At 34.2% G+C, this 24,249-nt stretch overlaps 1 protein-coding gene across 3 annotated transcripts in view; it reads right to left on the reverse strand.

The window, feature by feature from the left end:
- The window catches only part of NGLY1 (N-glycanase 1), a 53,929-nt gene that overhangs the window by 26,797 nt on the left and 2,883 nt on the right, over positions 1-24,249 (reverse strand). For all 3 annotated transcript variants that reach the window (XM_012786263.3, XM_012786261.3, XM_012786253.3), the window contains exons 2-4: positions 20,317-20,431; positions 12,640-12,885; positions 3,405-3,570 (exon numbers count right to left, since the gene is read on the reverse strand). In XM_012786263.3, coding sequence (XP_012641717.2) covers positions 3,405-3,570; positions 12,640-12,885; positions 20,317-20,431 — 527 coding nt within the window. The remainder of the gene's footprint in view (positions 1-3,404; positions 3,571-12,639; positions 12,886-20,316; positions 20,432-24,249) is intronic.

A 24,249-nucleotide genomic window follows, 5' to 3' on the forward strand; every position in this document is an offset into this window, starting at 1 on the left:
TTTAAATGCTGGAAGCTAAGTATGGACTAGCTTGAGCATGAGAAATGCAGTCTTAGGAGAGGTCCCCATTCTTTTGTGGATTTTGCCTACAGGAACCCTATCAAGTTGTCATGATGAAGAACCAACACAGACCCCTTTGTCGCTCAAGGAAGGAAAAGGAAAGAGGAAGAATTGTGAAGTACACCAGGGCATTCTCCACAAGTAAACCTACTCTTTAGGGAAAAAGATTTTACCAGAGCCTTTTCTGAACTGGGGAAAAGCCATTTCCCTGACTCCAGTGCCTTCTTCCTAACTCTCCTATGCAGGGAAAAAGGCTTAGAAACGCTTGTGAAGGCCAGGGGGCCAGGGATATAGGCACACTTAAACACTGAGATTTTAACTCTGAGATCAAAACATTATAGAACCTTCTCCTCCCCCATATCTTCATCACTCAAAAAAGGCTCCAATACAATGACAGACAGCAGATTACAACTGAAAGATCTCCAGGATGCTGATTCTAAGAAGTTCTTAGGGAAGTCCAAAGACAATAGGAGAAAAAACAAGAATACCAGAGGAATTTGAAGCCTCTGACCTCTACAAATACAGGAAACATTAAAGAATAGAACATTATAGAACTGTGGAAAAATTCAAAATACACAGAACATCTAAGAACTATGGCAAATCAAGGCACAGAGCTAAATGAAGGTAAAATAAAATATACACTGGGATATCAGAAAGAAAAGAGAGAAAGAAGCAGAAGCAATATTTGAAGTAATAATGTCTGGGAATTTTCAAAAACTAATGCAACACTAAACCACAGATACAGGAAGCTCAACTCCAAGCAGTATAAATAAAAAATCGTCACCTTGGCATATCTTACTCAAACTGCAAAGAAAACCAAAATTAGAGTGAAAATCTCATTTTTCTTTTTTATTTCCTTCTTCCCTCTCTCCTCACTGAAAATCTTGAATAAGGAATACAGATAGAAAATACAGTATGCAGACTTTTCATCAGAAACAATGCAAACAAGAAGAGAATAGAGTGAAATATTTAAAATGCTGAGAGAAAAAACCCACCAACTTAGATTTCTGTGTCTGAGTAATATTATCCTTCAAAAGTGAAAGAAAAAAAAAAACTTTCCCAGGCAAACAAAAATGAAGGAAATTCACCTCTAGCAGAACTGCCCTGAAAGAAACAATATCAGTAGTTCTCCAGGGATAAAGAAAATGGTATAGTCAGAAACTTGGATCTCCATTAAGAAAGGAAGAACAAACAAGCACCACATATACTCATCAGCAAATTGGTATTAACGGATCAACACCTAAGTGGACATATAGGAATAACATTTATTGGGTTTCAGGTAGGGGAGCGGGGGGTCATGGGCAATATATGTTAACCTTAACATTTGTACCCCCATAATATGCTGAAATAAAAAACAACAACAAAAAAGAAATGGCTTAAGAGTTAAAAAGCAATTACATAAAAACTCAAAGTAAAAATGCTATAGTTGGGAAAATTTAACAACCAAAATTCCAAAGACTGTTAATGAAAACAATAACAAACACTGAGGAAGGAAATAGCAGAGGATGTAAACAGATGGAAATCCATACCATTTATATTTTAAACAGAAAAATTGAGACACAGAGACTAAATTACTTGCTCAGTGATGATGCACAGTAAGAAGCAGAGCTGAATTTATACAAAGACTCTTGGCTTCAAAATCATGTTTTTGTTTTGTTTTGTTTTTTTAGAGATCTGTCTGCTTCAACCTCATGAATACCTGGGACTACAGATATGTGCCACCATGCCCGGCTAAATTTCTTTTATTTTTTGTAGAGATGAGGGTCTCACTATGTTGCCCAGGCTGGTCTCAAACTCCTGGCCTCAAGTGATTCTCCCACCTCAGCCTCCCAAAGTTCTGGCATTATAGGCATAAGCCACCACACTAAGCCTCAAAATCCACCCTTATTCAGTAATAATGTCTCTCTATTAACAAAAGTGAGTCAATAGTCTAGTCAAGTGGGTTAATTCTAAATATGGTTTCTGTTAGATTCATTAATTCAAATTCACAAATGATGCCATCATATATTCCATGGGCTGAAGTTCTAATTTATCTAAAAACATTCACATGTCAAGGATTAAACTACAAATACATATTCAGGTAAAAAAAAAAACTTTTTAAAAAGAATGTTCAAGTAGACATTTCTCCAAAGACAGACAGATGACCAATAAGCACACAAAAAAATGTCACTATCACTAATCATCAGGGAAATGCAAATCAAAACTACAATGAAATGCTACCTCACCCCCATTAGCATGGCTACTATCAAAAAACGAAAAATAATAAGTGTTGATAAGGATGTGGGGAAATTAGAACACCTGTGCACTGTTAGTGGGATTGTGAACTGGTACAGTTCACTACAGTGGTTCCTCAAAAATTTTAAAATAGAATTACCATATGATTTAGCAATTCCACTTCTGGGTACATACCCAAAAGAATTGAAACCAGGGTCTCAAAGAAGTATTTGTGCACCCATGTTCAAAGCAACATTATTCACAATAGCTACAATGGAAGCAACGCAGGGGTCCACGAATAGATGAGTGGATAAACAAAATGTATCTATATACATACAATGTAATGTTAGATTTTAAAAGGAAGGAAATTCTGCAGCGTTACAACATGAATGAAACTTGAGGTTCATTATAAACCAAATAAACCAATCACAAAAAGATAAATACTATATGATTCTACTTACGTGAGATAGAGTAGTCAAAATAATAGAGGCAGAAAGTAGAATGGTAGCTGCCAGAAGCTAGAGGGATAGGAGAATGGGGAGTGACCGCTTAATGGGTATAGCATTTCAGTATGGGATGAAAAGATTATGGAGACGGATGGTGGTAATGGTTGTACAACATTATGAATGTATTTAATCACACTGTACTGTACACTTAAAAATTGTTAAGATAGTAAATTTCATGTTATGTGTATTTTATCACAGCAAAAATTGAAAGAAAATGTTAATGTGTTAATATATGTTAATAGAGGTATTTACAAAAAAATTATACTATTAAAATATTATTGCACTTCTTAAAAAATCTAAATTTAAATAGGTTAAATATTTACAGTGTATACAGCAAAAGGCACTAAAATTGTCCCTTGGTATTCAAAGAGGATTTGTTCCATGACCACCATATATCCTCAAGTCCTGCAAACATCCCTGCAGAACTCAAGGATATGAAAAGTCAGCCCGCTATACATGCGGGTTTCTCATCCCATGAATCCACATTTGGTTGAAAACAATTCATGTATAAGTGGACTCATGCAGTTCAAATCAGTGTTTTTCACAAGTCAACTGTATTTCAGTATTTCTGTTTATTTAGCAATGATACATATTTAGCAATGAATGATTATGCAAAGCCACTACCTTTATCCAATTTTCTAGCTCTAGATAACTTTTCTTGTGATTTCCTTTTTAGTTCTTGGACTGGAATACAAGCCAATGCTTTCTCCTGGAGAGCCAGATTTTCATAGACCAGCACATGCTGAATGTTGGACTGAAGAACTTTTAGAATGGTTGAATTAGCAGTAACCTAATAGAAAAAAAATATTGAAATTAGCTTTTCACGATATGCTGCAAAAATGACATATAATAAAAAACACTGTGGTTTTATGATTTCATAAAGGGAAATTTTTGGATTTACTGAAATAATTATATCCAATATCTTTATAACATTAGTATAAAAAGACAGTCATATTTGTGTCAGAGTCTAAGATCTGTGTTTTCCTTCTATATTGTTGAGTATATATTTAAAGAGGGCTATGCTGAATTTTTGAGCACAAGCTTGGATCAATATAGCACTCTGAGGAATGTATCTGATAACCCCTTCCACCTCAAATCCCTGTGAAGGATAGCATTAGCAAAGGAGGCATGCTTTTAAATAATTAGAAATCTTGAGAAATTCCTAAAAGAGAAAAGGCAGATATGAATGGACTAAAGGAAGACACCATGACAACCATCTGGAGATGGACGGTGGTGATGACTGAACAACATTATGAATATATTTGATAACACCCTCAGAGAGGGTGGTGATAAAAAGTAAAAAAAAAAGTTTTCTAAATAACCCCAAGGGAAAGGACCTCGGAGCAAGCATTAGGGAGAGTGGTTGGGCTTCGCAGGAAGAATAGCTAGTCATTTTGGCCTTTCCCTCCTTGTTATCTCATCAACAAAAGTCCACCTCTGAGTGGCTGGGGTGCATGCTTGGAGACCCAAAAGGAAAGAGAAGTAACAAGTCCAGAACAATTGCTTCTGTCACAACCCACCATGGTGTCCTGCCCTTCCTTACAGTTGCTAGAAGCAAATGCAGTATTCGCAGACAAGCTGGCGGGAACTCTCAAGTGCATACAGGTCTACAACAATAACTCATACTGTTGAGGAGATGCATTAGAATCAATATCAGAAAAGCTAATCCTGTAGCAATGGCAGTGAACACAAAGACAGACTAAAAAAAGTTCATCCTCAGAGATTCGAGAATACACTGTATTCAGAGAAAGACTCAACTATGGATCTTGGAAATAAAAATTTAAACATTAAAAGAAGAAAGTAACAGTAGAATAAACATAGCAAAAGAGTGAACAATCAATTAAAAAAACTGAACAAAGGCATTTTCTAAGAATAAGGCATAAAAAGAACGAATAGACATTGAGGATAAATCCATAAGTTCCCAAATCCAGTTAATAGAAATTCTAGAAAGAGTAGAAACAACAGAAGAAACTCCTCAAAAAAATAACAGAAACAAATTTCTGATAGCTGAAGAGCTAGTAGAATGAAAACAAAGTAAGCAAACAAATAAAAACTAGGCATATAATGGTGACATTTCATAACTGTAATACTAAAAAAAATCCTAAAGCCTTCAAAAAGACACACTACATGCAAAGAAACTTTATGTTAGACATTTCATTGAAAACAATGAAGCAAATTTTTTGAAATTCTGAGGGAAAATGATTAGGAACATAGAATTCACACCCAGCCAAACCAATGATGTAAAGGGGCAAAATAAATACATTTTCTGACACGTAACACAGAAAGCATATTGCTCCCAAATCCTATCTAAAAGAATTATTAAAGAAATTATTGTAGCCATAAAACATAATATAGCCTAAATAAATAAATAAGATACCCAGAAGTAAGATTTCAGATAAAAGCAGCAGGGATGTGTTAAAAACACAAAAATCAAACAAATAAAAAACCCAACTGGTAAAACTTACGTTTTGATTGGTATAAAAAACATCAGAAGTAGAAAGCAAAATCTTAAGATTTTTTCATAAGGAAGGTGATAAGAAAAAGAACAGAACAGAGGTTTCTGTAAGATGTTGGCAAAAAAACTTAAAATTAAATATTTGCATTACAAATTTCAGGTCAATAATTAAACGAGTAAAAAGATAATATTTAACTTCCTAACTCTTAGAAGGATAAAAATGAGAAAAAACTTGACTCATCTAAACAAAACATAATGGGAAAAAAGAAAAAAAAAGAAAGGACATAGACAACACAAAATAAGATATCAGAAGAAAGTTCAAACATATTAGCAATTATAGTAAACGTGAATAGGTTTAATGTGCATATCATAAGGTGAGACACATAAAACAAAAAATCATTACCAATTACTTTAATGTCAGGCACTGTATTAAGCACTGGGATGGGTGCACAAGACAGATATGATCAATTTAAGGTCAAGGGGGAAAAGGCATGAATCAAATAATGACAGAACCACTATAGAAATTCAACAAATAAATATTTGTCTGTGTGTACCGTACTGTGGAGTAGGAAGTAGAATGAACAAGTAGAATCAACAAGTTTTGGTGACTGTACTGTAGTGTCAGGAGTAGTTAAAAGATAAAAATATGTTAGGAATAATCCATTTTTTTAAATGATCAATCAGGTCAGTAGTTTAACCACTTGCAGTAAGAGAAAACTCACAAATTGACCAAATGATTATCGGATGGTCAAGTAAAAACAAACTAAAGTTGATTAAATTGGAGATTGTGGATGGCTGTAAGAAAACAGTTTTATAATAGTATTAATAAGGAAAACAAGTTGCAAGAGACTGAGTTGTACAAGTGGTATACAAAAGCAGCTATACAAAATGTTCCACTGAGATGTAGGCAGGAAATACTATAACTTCTCTTTATATTATTTTTTGGCCATAAGTAAGGCAATTAAGTTATAATAATATTAATATTTGGGTGAACAATGCTTCTCTCACAAACTGGAGAAGTTACCTTAAGAGAAGGGAGAATGACACAAAGTAGAAGGGTAACAGTGGTATGCTCACTCTTATTTCTGTAATAGTCATGTTACAAAGTTTTACAGTTCAAATGTGCCTGGTTAAGTGGATTTTTATAGATTATGTTATGTAGTTTTAACTAAATTAACCCTCAATATGGCTTAAAAAGATCACAAAGAACTCTAGGCATTAATGCTAATTCTAAATATGAAAATACATGTGAAGAGAGAAAAGGGCTAATACATCATATGCTTTTTACTATGAGTCCTTAAAAAGCTACATTTTAATGCAAAAAAGAAAATCATTAACGATCTGAGATCTGACAAAGTTAGCTCTCCAAATTCAAACCTATAAAGACAATTTAAAATATGGATTTGTCTACATTCAATAAATGATACACTGTTAATACATTTTTTAGAATTAAACATATTTACTCTTCAGCACCTCTTTACATTGTTTCATAATGTGTACAGTATATTGCTAAGTAGTACATGTATATAAATTGTAAACAAATACACAAAAACATAATTACAGTATATGCACAAAAATATTTTTCTGATAGGGCATATAATTAAAGTAGGGAGATACACTAGAAATGTATATGAGTAATAAAGATGCAATGATGAGTACTGGGAAGAGGATGTGAGAAATATATGACATGCAGGATCCCAGAATATTTGTATGCTGGCTTGTTTCTAGGACAGCAGAGCTTACAGGAAAGGTTCTCAAATCTGGGCTGGGTGCAGTGGCTCACACCTGTAATCCTAGCACTCTGGGAGGCCCAGGCAGGTGGACTGTTTGAGCTCAGGAGTTCGAGACCAGCCTGAGCAAGAGCGAGACCCCATCTCTACTAAAAAAAGAAAGAAATTAATTGGACAGCTAAAAATATATAGAAAAAATTAGCCGGGCATGGTGGCGCATGCCTGTAGTCCTAGCTACTCAGGAGGCTGAGGAAGGAGAATTGCTTGAGCCCAGGAGTTTGAGGTTGCTGTGAACTAGGCTGATGCCATGCCACTGTAGCCCGGGCAACAAAGTAAGACTCTGTCTCAAAAAAAAAAAAAAAAAGAAAAAAAAATGTTAATCTGCTTGTTAAAAATACAGATTCCCAAATTTGCCCTTCCTCCATTTTGATTCAGTCTGGTATTATGTTCAGAAATATGTATGTGATACCAGTGGAACAATCTTAAATGAAAACTGGCCAAAAGGAAGGTTTAAATGCCACTGAGAAGACCTCCCCAAGAAAAGAAGAAATCCAAGACTGGGCACTATCCACGTGAGATTCCATGGTAAACAGAGGAGACGGTAGGGATAAAGGGACAAAGGAGGGACTGGCCTTTATTAAAAGCAGACACTTTGCCTCCATTAACACAGGGATGAGTGTAACATCTGGTGGAAGAAATAGAGATTTGGTGATGACAAGTTCAGGTAATTTGCAAGGCAGAGGAATATCTTCCTTTATCAGAACTGATATGGAAATAGAAAAAAATGAAACGTAACTATTTTTATTTGAAAAATTCCTATAAAAATGAGGCACACTTACAGTGGTATCTTTTCCTTCAATGCAGATTTTCATCTACTGAGAGGGTAAGAATTCATCTAGAGCATTTTTATTTTAAATTTAATTCTTTTTCAATCTGGAAATTACCTTATTCATTATGGTTTTAATGGCATTCAAATAATCCTGAACAATAAAGTTTATTTTCTTGCCTTATTTCTTTACATATTCATTGGCACAACTCTGAAAAAGACTAAGCCATAAAAATAGAAGGTTGCTGATTGCATGGTGATCACAGCAGCTGGGTAACCATGTGCTAATGCAGCAGTTAATTGTCTGAGAGGGTAAAAGTTATTTGGAGTACAAATGGAAGTTTAAAATGTGAAATCTGTCTGTTTTAGATCAAAGAGATTTTTTCTTCACTAATCATATATCCAATTGATTTCTGATGTAAGATATATTTAAGATTCTTTGTAAGAAAAAAATACAATGTAAATGATTTTGTCAAATCGTTTAAATTAATCAGTGGAAGCTGGATTAGCAAATTTATTTCTTTAGTAAAAGATCAAGGCTTCCCAAGCCTACTAGCCCTCTTTCTATCCTTTTGTAGTCCTTTATTTTTGAGGCTTTTAAATTTAGAACCTGTTTTTAAACACAAAAGTTCTGTTTAATAATAAACTTTAAATGACAGCTGTAATCAACAATAAACTTATTTCTTAACCAAAAAACCTTTTTCTCCTATTTATAAAACTAATACATGTTGCTGCGAAAATATTAAGAAAATATTTGGTATAAATAATACGAAATCACCCATAATTTAACCATTCAGAGGAAATAATGGTTAAGATGTTTTGTATGGTCTTCTAAATCTTTAAAAAAATGAACATATATATGTATATTTTTAATAAGAAAAATCAAAATATTACACACATACAACATATATGGCATTTTTGACAGATTGCTAAGTATGTTGACAGAAGGATATATAATAATTTTAGTAATCCCCCATCAAAGGACATGTAGATAGATATTAGTTTACCTTTAAGAGTGGTAGGTTCATAAATAAGAAATTGGACATTTAAATCATATGTCCAAATAGAAGATTTCTTCTCTTATAAACATCACACATAGATTCAAACTAAGAGGTTGTCTTATTGTTGGTTTATGAGATAAAATTAGTTTTAAAATTAACCAGCTCATTTCATTTATCCTTATTATCTAATGATATATTTTTATAATTTCAATGAAATAATCACAAATTATGATAATTGTTTTAAATAAACACATGCCCATATACACAATGGACAGTAACTTCCAGAGTGATAAAAAAAGCTGATGAAAAGTTCTTAATAATTTCACATACATCTTAAAAGAAGTCATATGCCAAATAAAAGCATACATTTATACTAGCTGAGTAAAAAAGTGCTGAATGTATATTTTAAGAAAATCATACTGCAGAATCACACTTTCAACCTAGATAAAATTTCAAAATTGGAAACATAATGCTTCTAACATTCTGAGGTTCTAGGTCACTGAAAAACTGTCCTTACTACTTCACATCTGGTTTTCGAAGGCAAAAGGTATAAAAATACATAAAGGGTTATCAGGAAGTTACTTCTATTACGAACATCAAACACTTAGCAAATATAACCAGCAAATTTAAAAATCAGTTGAGATGTTAGAAAAATGCAAATTAAAGCCAAAATGAGACACACTTAACAGCCACTAAAATGGCTTTATTAAAAAGACAGTAAGTGTTGGAGAGGATATGGAGAAACTACAATCCTCATTTACTGCTGGTGAGTATATAAAATAGTATAGCAAATTTGGAAAACAGCTTGGCAATTTCTTAAAATAGTAAATATAAACTTACCATACAACTCAGTGGTTCCACTCCTAAGAATCTACCCAAGAGAAATAAAAACATATGTCTACAGACTTGTATGTGAATATTCACAGCAGCATTATTCACAATAGGCAAATATGGGAAACAACCCAAATGTTCATCAACTGATGATGAATGGATAATCAAAATGTGGTATATCCTTAAAATGGAATACTATTCAGCGATAAAATACTGATAAAGCCTATAAAATGAAGAACTTCAAAAATGTTACACAAAGTAAAAGAAGCCAGAAGCAAGACACTACATATTTTTTATTGCATTTATATAAATTGTCTGGAAAAGACAGCAAAATACAACCACCACCACCATTTACTGAGTACCAATATATTCCAGTACTTTATATCTTAAAAGAAAAGCTTATTGGCAAACCTCAATTTTAGTGACTATCATCTTGACTTGTATTTCAAAATTTTACTTGATATAGTTTTAACTGAAAAATAAATAAACAAAATAAGCTATAAAATTCACCAGATTTATTGAGTTTATGTAGAGGTGAAATGCTTTTTAAAATCTCTCTCTTTCTCCCTTACTTTGGTCCATTTTAATTCTCACTTAGTATCCCTACTCAAATTGGCAAGGCAGGAGAAAATAATTGTTAAGTTTTGTAGTATAGCCACTCATGGCGATAAAAGCTTAAGTAACAAAATAGTTTTTAAAAATATGTGTATTCCAGTGATCCATGGATAACCAAGAATTGTCTATAAAATACAAGATTCATTCTAATGTATTCCAACTCCTTTAGGGAACACAGAAATAGATATTTTGGCTCAAGGACTAGTAAGAGTTGATATGTACTAGCCTATTATTAGCATACATCTTTGAGAAAATTAATTTTCTTCTAATCTCTAGGATTTGTTTTGGCAATAGAATGATGTTTTGTTTTTTTGTGTAATGTCCAGAGGCTTTCTGGCAATTGACAGGGCTTTAAAGACGCCAAACTATCTGAACTGCATGGTTAAGAATCAAGAAAAGGAAGGCGTTTAAAGAAGATTCAGAAAATGTGAATGAATTTCCTGAGCCAGAACAATAACAAAATACTACTTGGGCCTAGAAGAGATATCTTATAAAATAAAATGTTTTCAACCTTTTTTGTAAGGTTGATTAGCAGTGAGCATTTTAAACTGTAATACTATTATACAATTAAAAAGATAAAGTAGGAAATCTTAAAAGATATATTCTAACGTGGTATTTAGAAAACTCCTAAGAAAAGGTGTTTAAAAGTCAAGAAAGATGTTAAGGGAGCTTCTGTCTCAGTACCAACCTTAACTGCAAAACTGATGAAGACCTAAGGTATTCCAAGATGGTACACACATGTTCCTAGATAGGGGGCATGGGTAGGTAGAGAATCCATGGGATGGTTTTAAGATTCACTTTTTATTTCACCCTTTAGTTTTTCACATGATTGTTGTATAAGGTACATAACAAATTAGTATAGAAGCATATAATTTATAAATAAATAAGACACTGGGTTATATACTCAACATTTTATTACTAGTAAGATATTCAAATCAAAAAGTGTGGAAACCACTGTTTTAATGCATGGAATAACTAGAGTTACTATTTTGTCACATTGGGGTTAAGCAGTCCTACTTTTCTGTGACAAGTTATAAGGAAGCAGAATTACTAAAAGCCAACCTTTAAAGTTATTTACAGTTTACAAAGTTTTAACATACGCTATCTCATCTGATGCCCACAGCCATTTAGTGTCATTATTAGTTGATCCAACACTATCCAGTAATAATTTCTCAGAAACATTCATGAACACTAGCTGTGTTTATTATTATAAACAAATACTATCTGTGAAGCTAATGATAGGAGAAAATATTTTAAACACTTACAGGTTGATTTAAGTCAACTGAGGCACAAAATAGTATGTTAGAGAGGTTAATCTTCCACAAAAAATTTAGAAACCACTCAACAAGAATGACATAAAGGACAGTAGCTTTCTCTGTCTCTTCTGCCAGCCCCTAACACTTCTATCCTTTATTTTTTAAGAAGTTTGGGACCTTCCCAGCCTAGACAAAGGAATGACTGCCAATCATTTGACAATCAAACAGAAGAGATTAAAAGCTCTGGAATTATTCAGCTAGAAAAGATTAAAGGTAGATCTAATAATTGACACTATATAAAGTTCTACTGTGTGGAAGACAGTGACAAGTTGTTCCACCAAAATTAAAATAGGAGGATATAAGTTTAAATAGCTACTGACACAGTTACTATAGAAATATCACAAAAGTTTTTCTGACAGTAAAAATTTAGAAGAACACTACTTAAGGATCTCTATCAAAACGGATTTTGATAAACAGGATAATCTATTAAATGGAATCATTTAAATTTACCAAGAATGCCTATAAGACATGAGAAGTTTGATTTCAGTTCTTCAGAAATACATATCTGTGTATACTAATAACTAAATTTCAGGAATTTGCTAGCATCCACTATCAGTAAATTAACTTTTTCTTATTTACCTTAACCTAAAGAAGTTGACTTTTTATTGAATTAAGGTGTTGATAATGATTGCGCTGTTGGAAATAATCCCCGTGGTAAAAGGCAGCAGGTAAAATTTAGATTAGAAATGTCAATGCAGTAGAGGAAGTCTAATCTAATGATCATATCTCTGTTCAACAAGTCTATTATTTTGTTTCAGGTTAAAGATATATGCTAATTTGTATAACTAATTTAAGTACCAAGGCAATGCATTCATTTATAAATGATAAACTAAACAAACTAAGCTGCCTCAGAAGCAAAAAGCCACAAGCCAAGATTTAAAATATAAATAAAACACAGCCAATTTTCCTACTTTTACCACAAATTTCACAATTTAAAGAGCTGAAGAAATTTGGATGTGATAAGAGTTGTAAGAACCAAGAATATAGGGGGCATAAATTCAGGAATAAATTATAACATATTCCAAAGCTGTTGCTGTTCAACACTCTGAAAGGAATAGTTAAGGAAAGTTTAATTCTAACATTACCATTGGAGCAGACGGTGGATTTGATGACTGCCCTTGGCGGTTTTCTGCATGCTGGGTTAACCCATTAGGATTTGAAGATTGTGTTGTAGGAAGCTGGGTGCTGGTTGCAGGTGGCTGAGATGATTCTACTTTGTGGCTCTTATTGGAAACATCCAATATGCTACTTCTCTCTATTGCAATCAGGTCACGAATTTTTTGCAGCTGCTCCACTGAAGCTTTCTTAGGAAAGATAAGGTGTGTTTCTCCCTGGAATTTATAAAATTAGGAAAAATTTTAACCTTTGCTTTATAATGAAATTCATATATATACAGATAGTTATATATAAAATGAAGTCAATACTATAGAATGCATCATATTTTAAAAAATCATACTGTTTTCTTACCATTAATGGCACTTTTTACAATACAGTCAAAGGTAAATAATCCCTAAACATAAACCAGAAAATTAAGAAAATTTGTTTCCCTGTTATAATGTTTAGCTTATTTAATGTGGTTCAAAGGACCTTTAGAAAAATATTTGATCTTTGAGTAAGAAGTCAAAAAGCCCCATAAGAGTCGCAAAAATGCACATTCCCATCTTCTCTGCAATAGTATATGATATTACTATTCTCTATGAAATTTCCTATGAAATAATAAAGATAGTAGATATATAACTGTACAAAAAGATCAGGGGTCACATAAAACCAACAAGAAGTAATATAACAACCTTTGAACCTTCTAAATCTTTAAAGAATACGTGATTAGAAGTCTGTGTATAGCAGCAGTCCTCAACCTTTTTGGCACCAGGGACCAGTTTCATGAAAGACAATTTTCCATGGGTGGGGGAGAAAAGGGAACTCAGGTAGTGACACACGGCCCTGTTTTCCCAACAGGCTACGGACCAGTACTGGGCCAAGGTCCAAGTGTTAGGGACCACAGGTGTATAGGGTCTACTAATTTTTCCAAAATAACAAACAGTATACCCTGATAGTCAATTCAAAACTATGCATTATAAACTATAATAAGAAGGTGGTCAAAACAAAACAAAACAAAAAAATCATGTCTTTGAGTTGTGATTCATTTAATGAATACCCATAGTATAATCAGAGAACTTTAAGATAAACATTACGACAAAACCCAAAATGAAAAGTCAGCCAATTACAAGATAAGAAAAAAGGTGAAATGAAACTATGTTCAATCAAGTTTCAAGGTGTTGAGAACCAAGTGTTAAAACTGCAATTCTACCAACTGCAAATCATATAAAAAAGGTTACAAACAGAACACAGAATTGTAGACCTTGAGTATTTAAATAAACTCCACAATCGAGAGTGATCTTATTCCTGTGGTGATGGTAGACCTATAGGAACCAAATGACTAAGAAATTCCATATGAATCCTTTTTAAAAAGCTGGAAGAGGTCAGCAAGCTCCATGCATTATCCATAATAGTTGTAAAAAAGACTACTACCATTTATTGTGCTTCTGTGTTCTAGGTATTGTGCTAGGCATCTTAAATACATTATCTCAGTAATTCTAACAAATACCCAGAAAGGTAAGTATTAGGTTTTATATGAAAATACAAAGGCTCAGAGAAGTTAAATAGCCTGCCTGAAGCTACAGAATAATTGGCAGAGCAGGGATTCAAACAGCATGACCACAATCATTATGCTATAATTGATTTCACCTCAGACTGAACAGGGACCAAAACCCATAAGATTGTACCAATAGTTGGAAAGGATGAGCAAACAGAAAACATCTTTACAACTGTAATGATTAGATGACTGGCTCAATTTGGAACACAATGACTTTTCCAACATTAGAAAGGAACCACCTTACATCTTTGATGAGGCAGGCCTGGGAAGAAAAACCAGATATCTGGTTTAAAAACAAATATGGAAGCATCTGATCTCACACTATTCGTGCAGCAGCACTGAGAAAGGCAAATAAAACCACAGAGAAGGAAAAATTGCATGACAGGTATCTGGATCTAGGTCTCAAGTCCACACCCCAGAGAGGGTTCCAGTAAGACAAAGATGCTGCTCATGCCTTGCTCCCTTCCCTTCCATCTCTTCCCAGCCAGTCCCAAAAGAATATATAATTATGGCCAAAGTGTCTATACCAAAAAATTTAATCAACAGCACTGTATTTTCACAAAAAGACAAATTATAAGCTTAATACACTAGATCCAATAACATTTTAAGGAATCAGTAAGAATTTTATTATTAACAAAGCTGTTTCCCAAGGTAATTTTGCTAAGAAAATTCTCAATGCAGGATGTTTAGCAAATCTGGCTCCTGACCACTAAATATCTTCTAGTCACTGAAATAACCCAAAATGCCCTCACAAATCCCATGCCCCATCCTTACCACGGTAAGGGTAGGTATGGCTCCTGATTGAGAACCATTCCACTAAGCTAACCTGTAGGGTCACATATCTATTTAGAGCCCAGTCTTTCTCAACCTCACTCTCAGAGTTTTCATTAAAAAAAAGAATATAGCCTCAGAAATAAGTGGGTCTATAAGTGTCCATGATTTTAACATACAGTTGTAAATTCTGGGATAAGTCTTAGATTCATACTTCATTTCAAAAGCCCATCATGCTGGGAAAACTAGTTAAGTCTTTATGCAGAAGAGTGAAACCAGACCCCTATCTCTTACTGTATATAAAAATTAAATAAAAATGGATTAAAGACTTAAATGTAAGTCCCAAAACTATGAAACTACTAGAAGAAAACATTAGGAAAACTCTTTTTTTTTTTTTTTTTTTGAGACAGAGTCTCGCTTTGTTGCCCAGGCTAGAGTGAGTGCCATGGTGTCAGCCTAGCTCACAGCAACCTCAATCTCCTGGGCTCAAGCAATCCTGCTGCCTCAGCCTCCCGAGTAGCTGGGACTACAGGCATGCGCCACCATGCCCGGCTAATTTTTTTCTATATATATTAGTTGGCCAATTAATTTCTTTCTATTTATAGTAGAGACGGGGTCTCGCTCTTGCTCAGGCTGGTTTTGAACTCCTGAGCTCAAACAATCCACCCGCCTCGGCCTCCCAGAGAGCTAGGATTACAGGCGTGAGCCACCTCGCCCAGCCAGGAAAACTCATTAGGACATAGATCTGGGCAAAGATTTCTTGAGTAAGACCTCAAAAACACAGGCAACCACAGCAAAAACTGATAAATGGGATAAAATCATTAAAAAGCTTCTGCATAGCAAAGGAAACAATCAACAAAGTGAAGAGGCAACCTATAGAATGAGACAAAATGTCTGCAAATTATTCAAATGGCAAGCGATTGAGAACCGGAATATATAGGAAGTCAAACAACTTAATAGTAAAAAAAAAAAAACAAAACTATTGAAAATGGACAAAAGATCTGAATAGACATTCCACAAAAGACATATTAGGTCATTAAAATGAAAGGTCTGATTTTGAATTAAAAGTTTAGTTTATTATATCTCAAACAAGCAGCAGTACAATTAATCAAAGTATGCACCTAAATTATCAGCACAGTTTTGCCATCTTTTTTTTTTTTTTGAGGCACAGTCTCACTCTGTTGCCTCAGGTGTCAGCCAAGCTCACAGCAACCTAAAACTCCTGGGCTCAAGTGATCCTTTCTGCCTCAGCTTCCTGAGTAGCTGGGACTACAGGCATGTGCCAGCATGCCCAGCTAATTTTTTCTATTTTTGGTAGAGAGAGGTCTAGCTCTTGCTCAGGCTGGTCTCGAACTCCTGACCTTGAGGGATCCTCCTGCCTAGACCTTCCAGAGTGCTAGGATTACAGGCGTGAGCCACCGCCACTGCCCCCCCCCCACTGTTTTGTCAGCTTAATGGTAGCTTGTTTATGCCAGCAGCAAAGATGCCTAGAGAGCAAGTGGTGATGAAATCACGAAAGGCATTATCCACAGCTTGTTGAGAATTGAGTATTTTTCCTTGCAAAAAGTGGTCCAAAGCCTGGAAGAAGTGATAGTCAGTTGGTACAAGGTCTGACGAATACAGTGGATGACAGAGAGTTTCCAAGTCCAGCCTCTGTAGTATTTTTTTTTTTTTTTTGAGACAGAATCTCACTTTGTTGCCCAGGCTAGAGTGAGTGCCGTAGCGTCAGCCTAGCTCACAGCAACCTCAAACTCCTGGGCTCAAACTTCTCAAGCCACTGATGATATTTCAAGCTGTCTGCACTGCACTGGATCCATGGCAGAACTCATATTCAAAAAACATGAATTTTTGACTTATTTATGGTTTCACAAAATTTGCTCTAAAAAAAAATTTAAAAGATAATCACAAGCCAAAAACCTTACGTTTGAAGGAATGAGAATGTACCTTACCTTCACAATAACACTAAAACAAGAAGTGTCAAAGTCAAAATGTCAGAGATGTCAAATTCAGTACTTAAGGAAATCAGACATTTGATACTTAATGACCTAATATAAATGGCCAACAACATATAAGAAAAAATGCTCAACATCACTAATCATAATGGAAATGAAAATCAAAACCACAATGAGATACCATCTTACCCCAGTTAAAAAGGCTGTTTATCAAAAGACAGAAAATAACAAATGCTGGCAAGGACATGGCAAAAGGAGAATGCTTGTACACTGTTGGCGGGAATATAAATTAATATAGCTACTAAGTTCACCCCCAAATTAAAAATAGAAATACTAGATGATCCAGCAATCTCACTGCTGGGTGTACACCCAAAAGAAAGGAAATCTGCATATTGAAGAGCTATCTGCACTCCTATGTTTACAGCAGCATTATCTATAATAGACAAGATATGAAATCAACCTAAAAGTGTCCATGAACAGATGAATAAAGAAAATGTGGTATACATACACAATGAATTATTATTTCACCATAAAAAAGAATGAAATCCTGTCATTTGCAACAACATGGACAGAACTGGAGGACATTATGTTAAGTGAAATAAGCAATGAACAGAAAGACAAATATCACAGGTTCTCATTCATATGTGAAAGCTAAAAAAGTTGATCTCATGGAGGTAGTAAACAAAAGGTGGTTACCAGAAGCTGGGAAGGGTAATGGGTATGAGAAGGGATTGGTTAATGGGTACAAAAATACAGTTAGACAGAAGGAATAAGATCGGTAACACAATAGGGAAATTATAATTAACAATAATTTACTGTATATTTCAAAATAACTAGAAGAGTAGATTTGTAATGTTCCCAACACAAAGAAATGATACATGTTTAAGGTGATAGATATCCCAATCACCCAGATTTGATTATTAAATCAAATCTTGTTTCAATCTTTGATGCATGCTCGTATCAAAGTATCATATATCCCATAAATATGTACAACTATTACATATCCATAAAAAAAACTTTTTAAAAAGCCCACAAAATTCCTTTTTGGAGGTAGAGTTCAATTTTAGCTTTATCGGTTCTTCCTGCAACTTAGTCACACTAATAAAGTATTTACTTCAGACAGGTCCTGAGATATAAAGTCCAAAGCCAACCAGAAACTTTAAATATAATTTAGTCTTATTAAAACATGTTAATCTTTTCAGAAATTATGACTTCATTTGCATCAAATACTACTACAAGTCTCAGTATGGCTTGTTATCTGGCAGTGGGGTGAACAACCATTAGTTTGCCTGAGACTGAGAGGTGTTTTGGGATTTGGACTTTCAGTGCTAAGATCAGGACAGTAATGAGCAAACTGGGATGGTTGGTTACCCTACTTAGCACTTGAATATTTGCTGAATGAAAGACAAACCTGATTCCGTTGAATCTGTGACACTTCAACAATAAAAATGGGTAGTCTCTAGCTGTCATTTACTCAATTTTCCTGTCCAATTTGAACCTCAAGAAAGCTGCGTTTCCTTGAACAAAATCAGCAATGCTCTTATTTGTTCTCCCTCTATAATTTTAAATTCTTTATGTTCTGATGTCTGTGTATAATCTACAATCAGATGACACCGTAATTTATATCCCTAGCCTGATCTCTCCTTTTGAGTTGTAGGCTCATATATCCATGTGTTTATTTGACATCTCTACTTGAATATTTAACAGCAAATGAGTCATAACTGTCCAAAAGATAGGTAATGATTTCTCCCCTGAAACCTGCTCCTCTGCAAGATTTCTCCATCTCAATTAATTGTACTCCTATGCACTTAGTTGTTCAACCCAAAACTTAAAAGTCCTTGATTCTTTCCTTTCCCTCATACCCCACATTCAATTCATCATTAACTCCTGTTGACTCCATTACAAAAGGAAATCCTGGATCCTTCTACTTTTCCCAATTTCCACTGCTATCAGTAGTTAATTCAACAAATGTTCATTAAGTGCCTAATATTTGTAATGCATCAACACTATTCTAGGAGCTAACAATGTAGGAACAAAACAGAAAAAAGCCCTGTCCTCACAGAACTTATAAAAACCACTACCATGTACTCAGACTAATAAACTTTCTAACCAGTCTACCTACTTCATCCCTTGTCCCCATTCCAGAACATCCAGCACATTCTCTTTACAGCAGCTAGGGTAGTCTTTGAAAATATTCTTTCCTGCTTAAAACTTTCCAATGGCTTCCCATCACACTTAGAATAAAGTCTAAGTCTTTGCCACAGTCCTCAAAATCCTATGTCCTGGTCTCTGCCTGTCTCTGAAACTTCTGTGTCAAAGCTAGTCCTGCCAGCAATCCTTTGCAGATGTTAATCCTTCTGCCTGAAATACTCTCACCTGAGAGTTTCAAGTACTTGGACTACTTCATCATTTATGTCAGTCATGTACCAGCTCAAATGTTATCTCCTCAGAGGCCTTCCCTGACCACTGCCTACCACTCTAGTTTTTTATTCTATTACCTTGTCTTCTTTTCTTCTTTGCACTCATATTCTCTGTGTTCATTTCTGTTTACTGCCTGTTTAACCTGTTAGAATGCAACCTCTGTGTGAGATCGGATTTTATCTACTACTTAGTTCACTACTGTTACCTTGGTGTGAAATGGAACCTGGGGAGGGAAGCAGAGAGGCAGGAAGGAAAGTGTATCTTACAGCAGCTCAGCATTATCTCTTTAACCATTTCTACAATTGCCAATTCTGACTGCCACTGACTACTAAGTCTCCATAACCTGTTTAACTTCTCTCAATACTCCATAAACTAGAAATAGTTAAGGATATAAAGAAAATTCATAATCTTAAAAACTACTTTCAATATGTCATAAAATTAAACTATGCCACAAGATTCCAGAAGATGGAAATACCAAACTTTTCTTTTGAAGTAGAAACAAAAAAAATACACTGAAACTCCTCTCCTGTCACAAAAGAAGTTTCCGTGTGGCAACTGAATTCAGCTTTTCTGCGTTCACTTCAGACTCTTCATTTCTTACTGGAGACAGGTAGTTATACCCTATTAGTATCCATCCATATGTGCTCACAAGTCAGGTTTTTGCTAAGAGTCTAAAGTGAACCACATTTGGTCCTTGGCTTACATGTTTGACCCTCCCTTATTCTAAAGAACTGAGACTTGTCAGAATTTCTCTGTGGAGAGTTGTTACATTTTATTACAATTTTAAAGTATATTTACTGATTTTTAAATGTCTAATAGGTGAAGAAATAACTACTTCTACAGATTCCCAAAATGATCAATTAATAAAACTAATAGAAATCAATTTAAAAAATTAATAAAAAGCACTATCTTAAACACTTATTCAATAACACAATAATGATTGCATTGTACACGCACATACTTACCTCTTCAAAGCCCATTTCAAATAAACATTCAACAGCTCCTCTGACAGGCAACAGTCTAGTGGAAAAAGTTGTGTTTCCAATCCGGATAGATCTATATTTTTCATCATTAGGGTTTCTGATGAAAAACCAAAAGTTTGTTATATAAAATAATTTATATTTTTCGTAGTGCTTTTACATTTCTTTTCACATTTCATACTGGCTAAACTCCTAGATGGTAGTATAGACTCCAACTTTAAAGAAAGAGAAAGCAGTTTGGAAAAGCAGTCCAATGTCCAATTTTGATTCTTACCTCAGTACACATCTAGTACAACCTCACTGTTTAATTTCATAGCTGATAATATTAATGCTGCCATTAGGAAAATTCATGTGACATTTTAATTTTGTGCTCTTAAAGCTAGACACTTTTATGAGTCTTTTACTTGTCAAAAGAAAAGAAAAAAATCCATGTAAGCTCCAGACAAGGGGCAGAAGATTTTTTTTATTCTAATGAATCCTCATCATCTAGCACAGTACCTGGCACATAAATGGTGGTTAATAAATATTTGTGAAATGAATGAATAAAAGTAACTAGCTATATAGAAATGGATCATAATTCCTCAAAGACTTTACTTCTGACAAACATGAAACTAGATATACCTTTACACTTGATTTTCTTTCTGCCTTACATCAGTGATTGTTTTTGCTATAAGTTCTGCTTCAGTTCAAGATATATTTTTGACACAAAAAAGTATGGTAATAAAAGATATAAATTTCTTTTTACCGTAATTAAGATTCTGAATAGTATACATGAGTAACCAGCACGTGAAAAGCTTTGAGATTTTTAATAACCCTGATAAATCAGAAAGATTTTTGTTTAATCAGAAAGAAGATACAAGGTTAAGATAATCATAGTATTATATTTAAAAGACCCTCAAAACATAGTTTAGGATGAAAAGTTTCATATCTGACACCAACTGCCTTAAAGTGGTTGTGGCTTCCATTAGCACTATGTTAAGAAGGATTCTGAGGCTGTGTCTGGAGTCCATATGACGTGTGCTGTGGCTATCTGCCTAAGGTATGAAATGGGGTGTGGGCACATGCTAGCAACTGATTTGTCATTCTTGTCTTAATTATACATGTTTTCTAGCTATTTGGATATAAAAACAAAACCCCCAAATATTTTAATTGTCCAAGTTTTAATAAGCTTTGCATGTTTTCCATCAATTCCTGATTGCCAAATGGTCATAAATACTAAAGGAATGTTATTAAGCTTCTTTTTCTTTCATTTCAAAATTTATTCAAGTTTATTACAGAATATTCAGAGACAAAAGTTCTAAAGTGCTCTTCAAAAAAATGTCCACAGATTGGTGCTGATCTATAAATTCTTAATTATCCATCCATGAAAAGAGTAGTCATTGAGAGTGTTCAGTAATTTTTATAGCAATTTGATATTGCCATGAAATTTTCACTGTATTTTACAAAAGTTACAGGTCCACAAAGCATTGGAAATTAAAAACAAAAACAACGTTCTTCACCACATGTAATCTGAGAATCACAGATAGTTGAAAAACAGAGAAAAATTTATCCCCTACTCTTCTATTAGATAAGGGTTTCTCAATCTCAGCATTACTAACATTTGGGGCCTTTGTCGTGGGGACTTCCCTGTGCACTGCAGAATGTTTGGCACCTCTGGCCTTTCTAACCCACAGGCTGCTACAAGTGGCCTCTCTTTCTTACTACTTCAACAAAAAACTGTAAAATAACTGCACATTTATCAAAGCTAGTTACAAGTAAATGAGGCATCTTTTCATGACACTCAACACATTCCACAGGGTCATAAATATGTCAGTACCACCAGGATGATACACCCTACTGGTTCAAATCTGTTTAACTATTTTGATCTATTTTTTTGCCAATATATCTCAGATCTCTACATACTTAGAGTGTTTCTCTCTGCTTGATTTTCTAGTGTTTCTTCTTTCTCTACTGTTCAGAAATTCTTATAAAACTTACACTAGATGCTAAGATATAGCTTATTTTGATATATCTTGTTTCAATGTAAACGTTGATATGTAGTTTAGATTTTCCTCTTTAATTTTTAATGAGCAATTTTTTTATAACATCTTTGAATCTCACATATCATTTATCTGTTTTTCTCACTAAAAGCATATTACAAATAGGGTCCAGTAATGAGTCAAATCCAGTTCTCCAAATCCTATCTTTCTCTTACGAAGTATGCTGAGCAAACCAGCCAACATCTGGAGCATAGACTAATGTCAACAGCCTGCCCCTGAAGCCCTGAAAGACTTAGAGAACTTGTCTGTAGGGCCATCAGACCTCAAACTTATGAGATCCTGTTTCCTGACCTTGGAAAAGTGCCATACAAATATTTTCTTAAATTCTTAACTTTTCAGCATCATCCCAGTGTGTACACCGTCCTTGCACTCATCACCACACTCCTTATCCTTCAGTATGTTAAAGTAATCCTAAGGATCGACTTCACTTTTGCTCAGTCTCTTCCATTAACTTAATTTTTTCTGAAGACTTTTCTCAGTTTTTGATGTAATGCATTGCTCTGTGTTTTTTCTATCTCTGCTGCCCACTAACTATCTCTGTAACTTGTATTATTTATGCTGCTTGTTAGCAATTATTTCGTACCTTTGCTTGGGATTTTTCTGAGTTGTTGATAATGCTGAATGAATAGGCTCTTGTAAGGGCAGCAAAATTTCCTATATATCACTCAAGCATCACTTTGAACATATTTTGGTGTCTTCCAAGTTTGTCATACCCCCCCCCCCAGTTATCAAATTATTTAACTTATGGAAAATTAGCCTGTGTTCTTATGGTATGAATGGTAGGAAAAAGTCACACTTTTCACTTTATATGTCATAGTCTACCATATTTCTAAGATTGTAAGACATGTTAATAGTAGGCAACAATAATAGCATCTCAGAAAAAAGAAAAAATTACCTATTCCATAATTTCAGAAACTTTGAGGATTAAATACATGTGATTGTTTACTAGCCCTCATCTTCTTTAGAAAGAATGATCTCAGAAAGGGTTCACATAAGTGGAAACTTAGTACATAAGTGCATCCTATAATCATGTATTTGTATTACCCATCACAAAAGCTGGTTTGCAGGTATCTTTAAATTTATATCTAGTTCTAAAATTCTGTTATTCTGAGATACACCTAAATTTTTCAAAATCTTCTCTTTGCCTTAAGAACCATTATGTGACCCATCTCTGGCTCTACCTCTATTATTCTGTGTTTCTAACAAGCAAAACTTATACACTTAATCTAGTTTAACATGAAACATGTCTGGTTATAAAACTTCCATGCTCTTTGCCACGGAAGCTGCCAACAAATTCACCAATCCTCAATCAACTATCCATCCTCAATTTCTCCAGGTGTCAATGGTAATAGAGTAGAAAACTAAAATTACTTTTGATTATTTTATCTTCTCCCATTACCAGTTCCACTCCATGCATTCAGTCATGGAGAAATGCCAATCCCTGACTACAACAATTCTTTCTCCATTAATCTCCATTTACATTTATGACTACACAATAGCTTCACAATTAGAAATCAATGCCTTGTGTCTCACATTATTCAACATGGAACTTTTTCATTATGCTTCTCTTTGACAACAGAAACTACAATTGCTTTCTCCTGCCTATCATGTCAGATACATGTTTTCTGTTACTCCATCAACCAGTCTCACCTTATCAAACCTACATTCTCAAAACTGTCCCATGTCAGGTTCCCTGCAAGTGCCTCACAAAAATATTTAAGTGCTTAAACATCATCTTAAAATTGTTCTCTAGATTTTACGCTGTAATTGTATTCCATACTTGTGCCTTTCTCCCAAATATATTTATGTTCTTTGAAGAAATCATTTTCCATTCTTGCCATTTTCCAAACACACCCAGTGCAGCTGTTAATTAATAACT

The sequence above is a fragment of the Microcebus murinus genome, chromosome 1 (assembly GCF_040939455.1).
Source record: "Microcebus murinus isolate Inina chromosome 1, M.murinus_Inina_mat1.0, whole genome shotgun sequence".
Lineage (NCBI taxonomy): Eukaryota > Metazoa > Chordata > Mammalia > Primates > Cheirogaleidae > Microcebus > Microcebus murinus.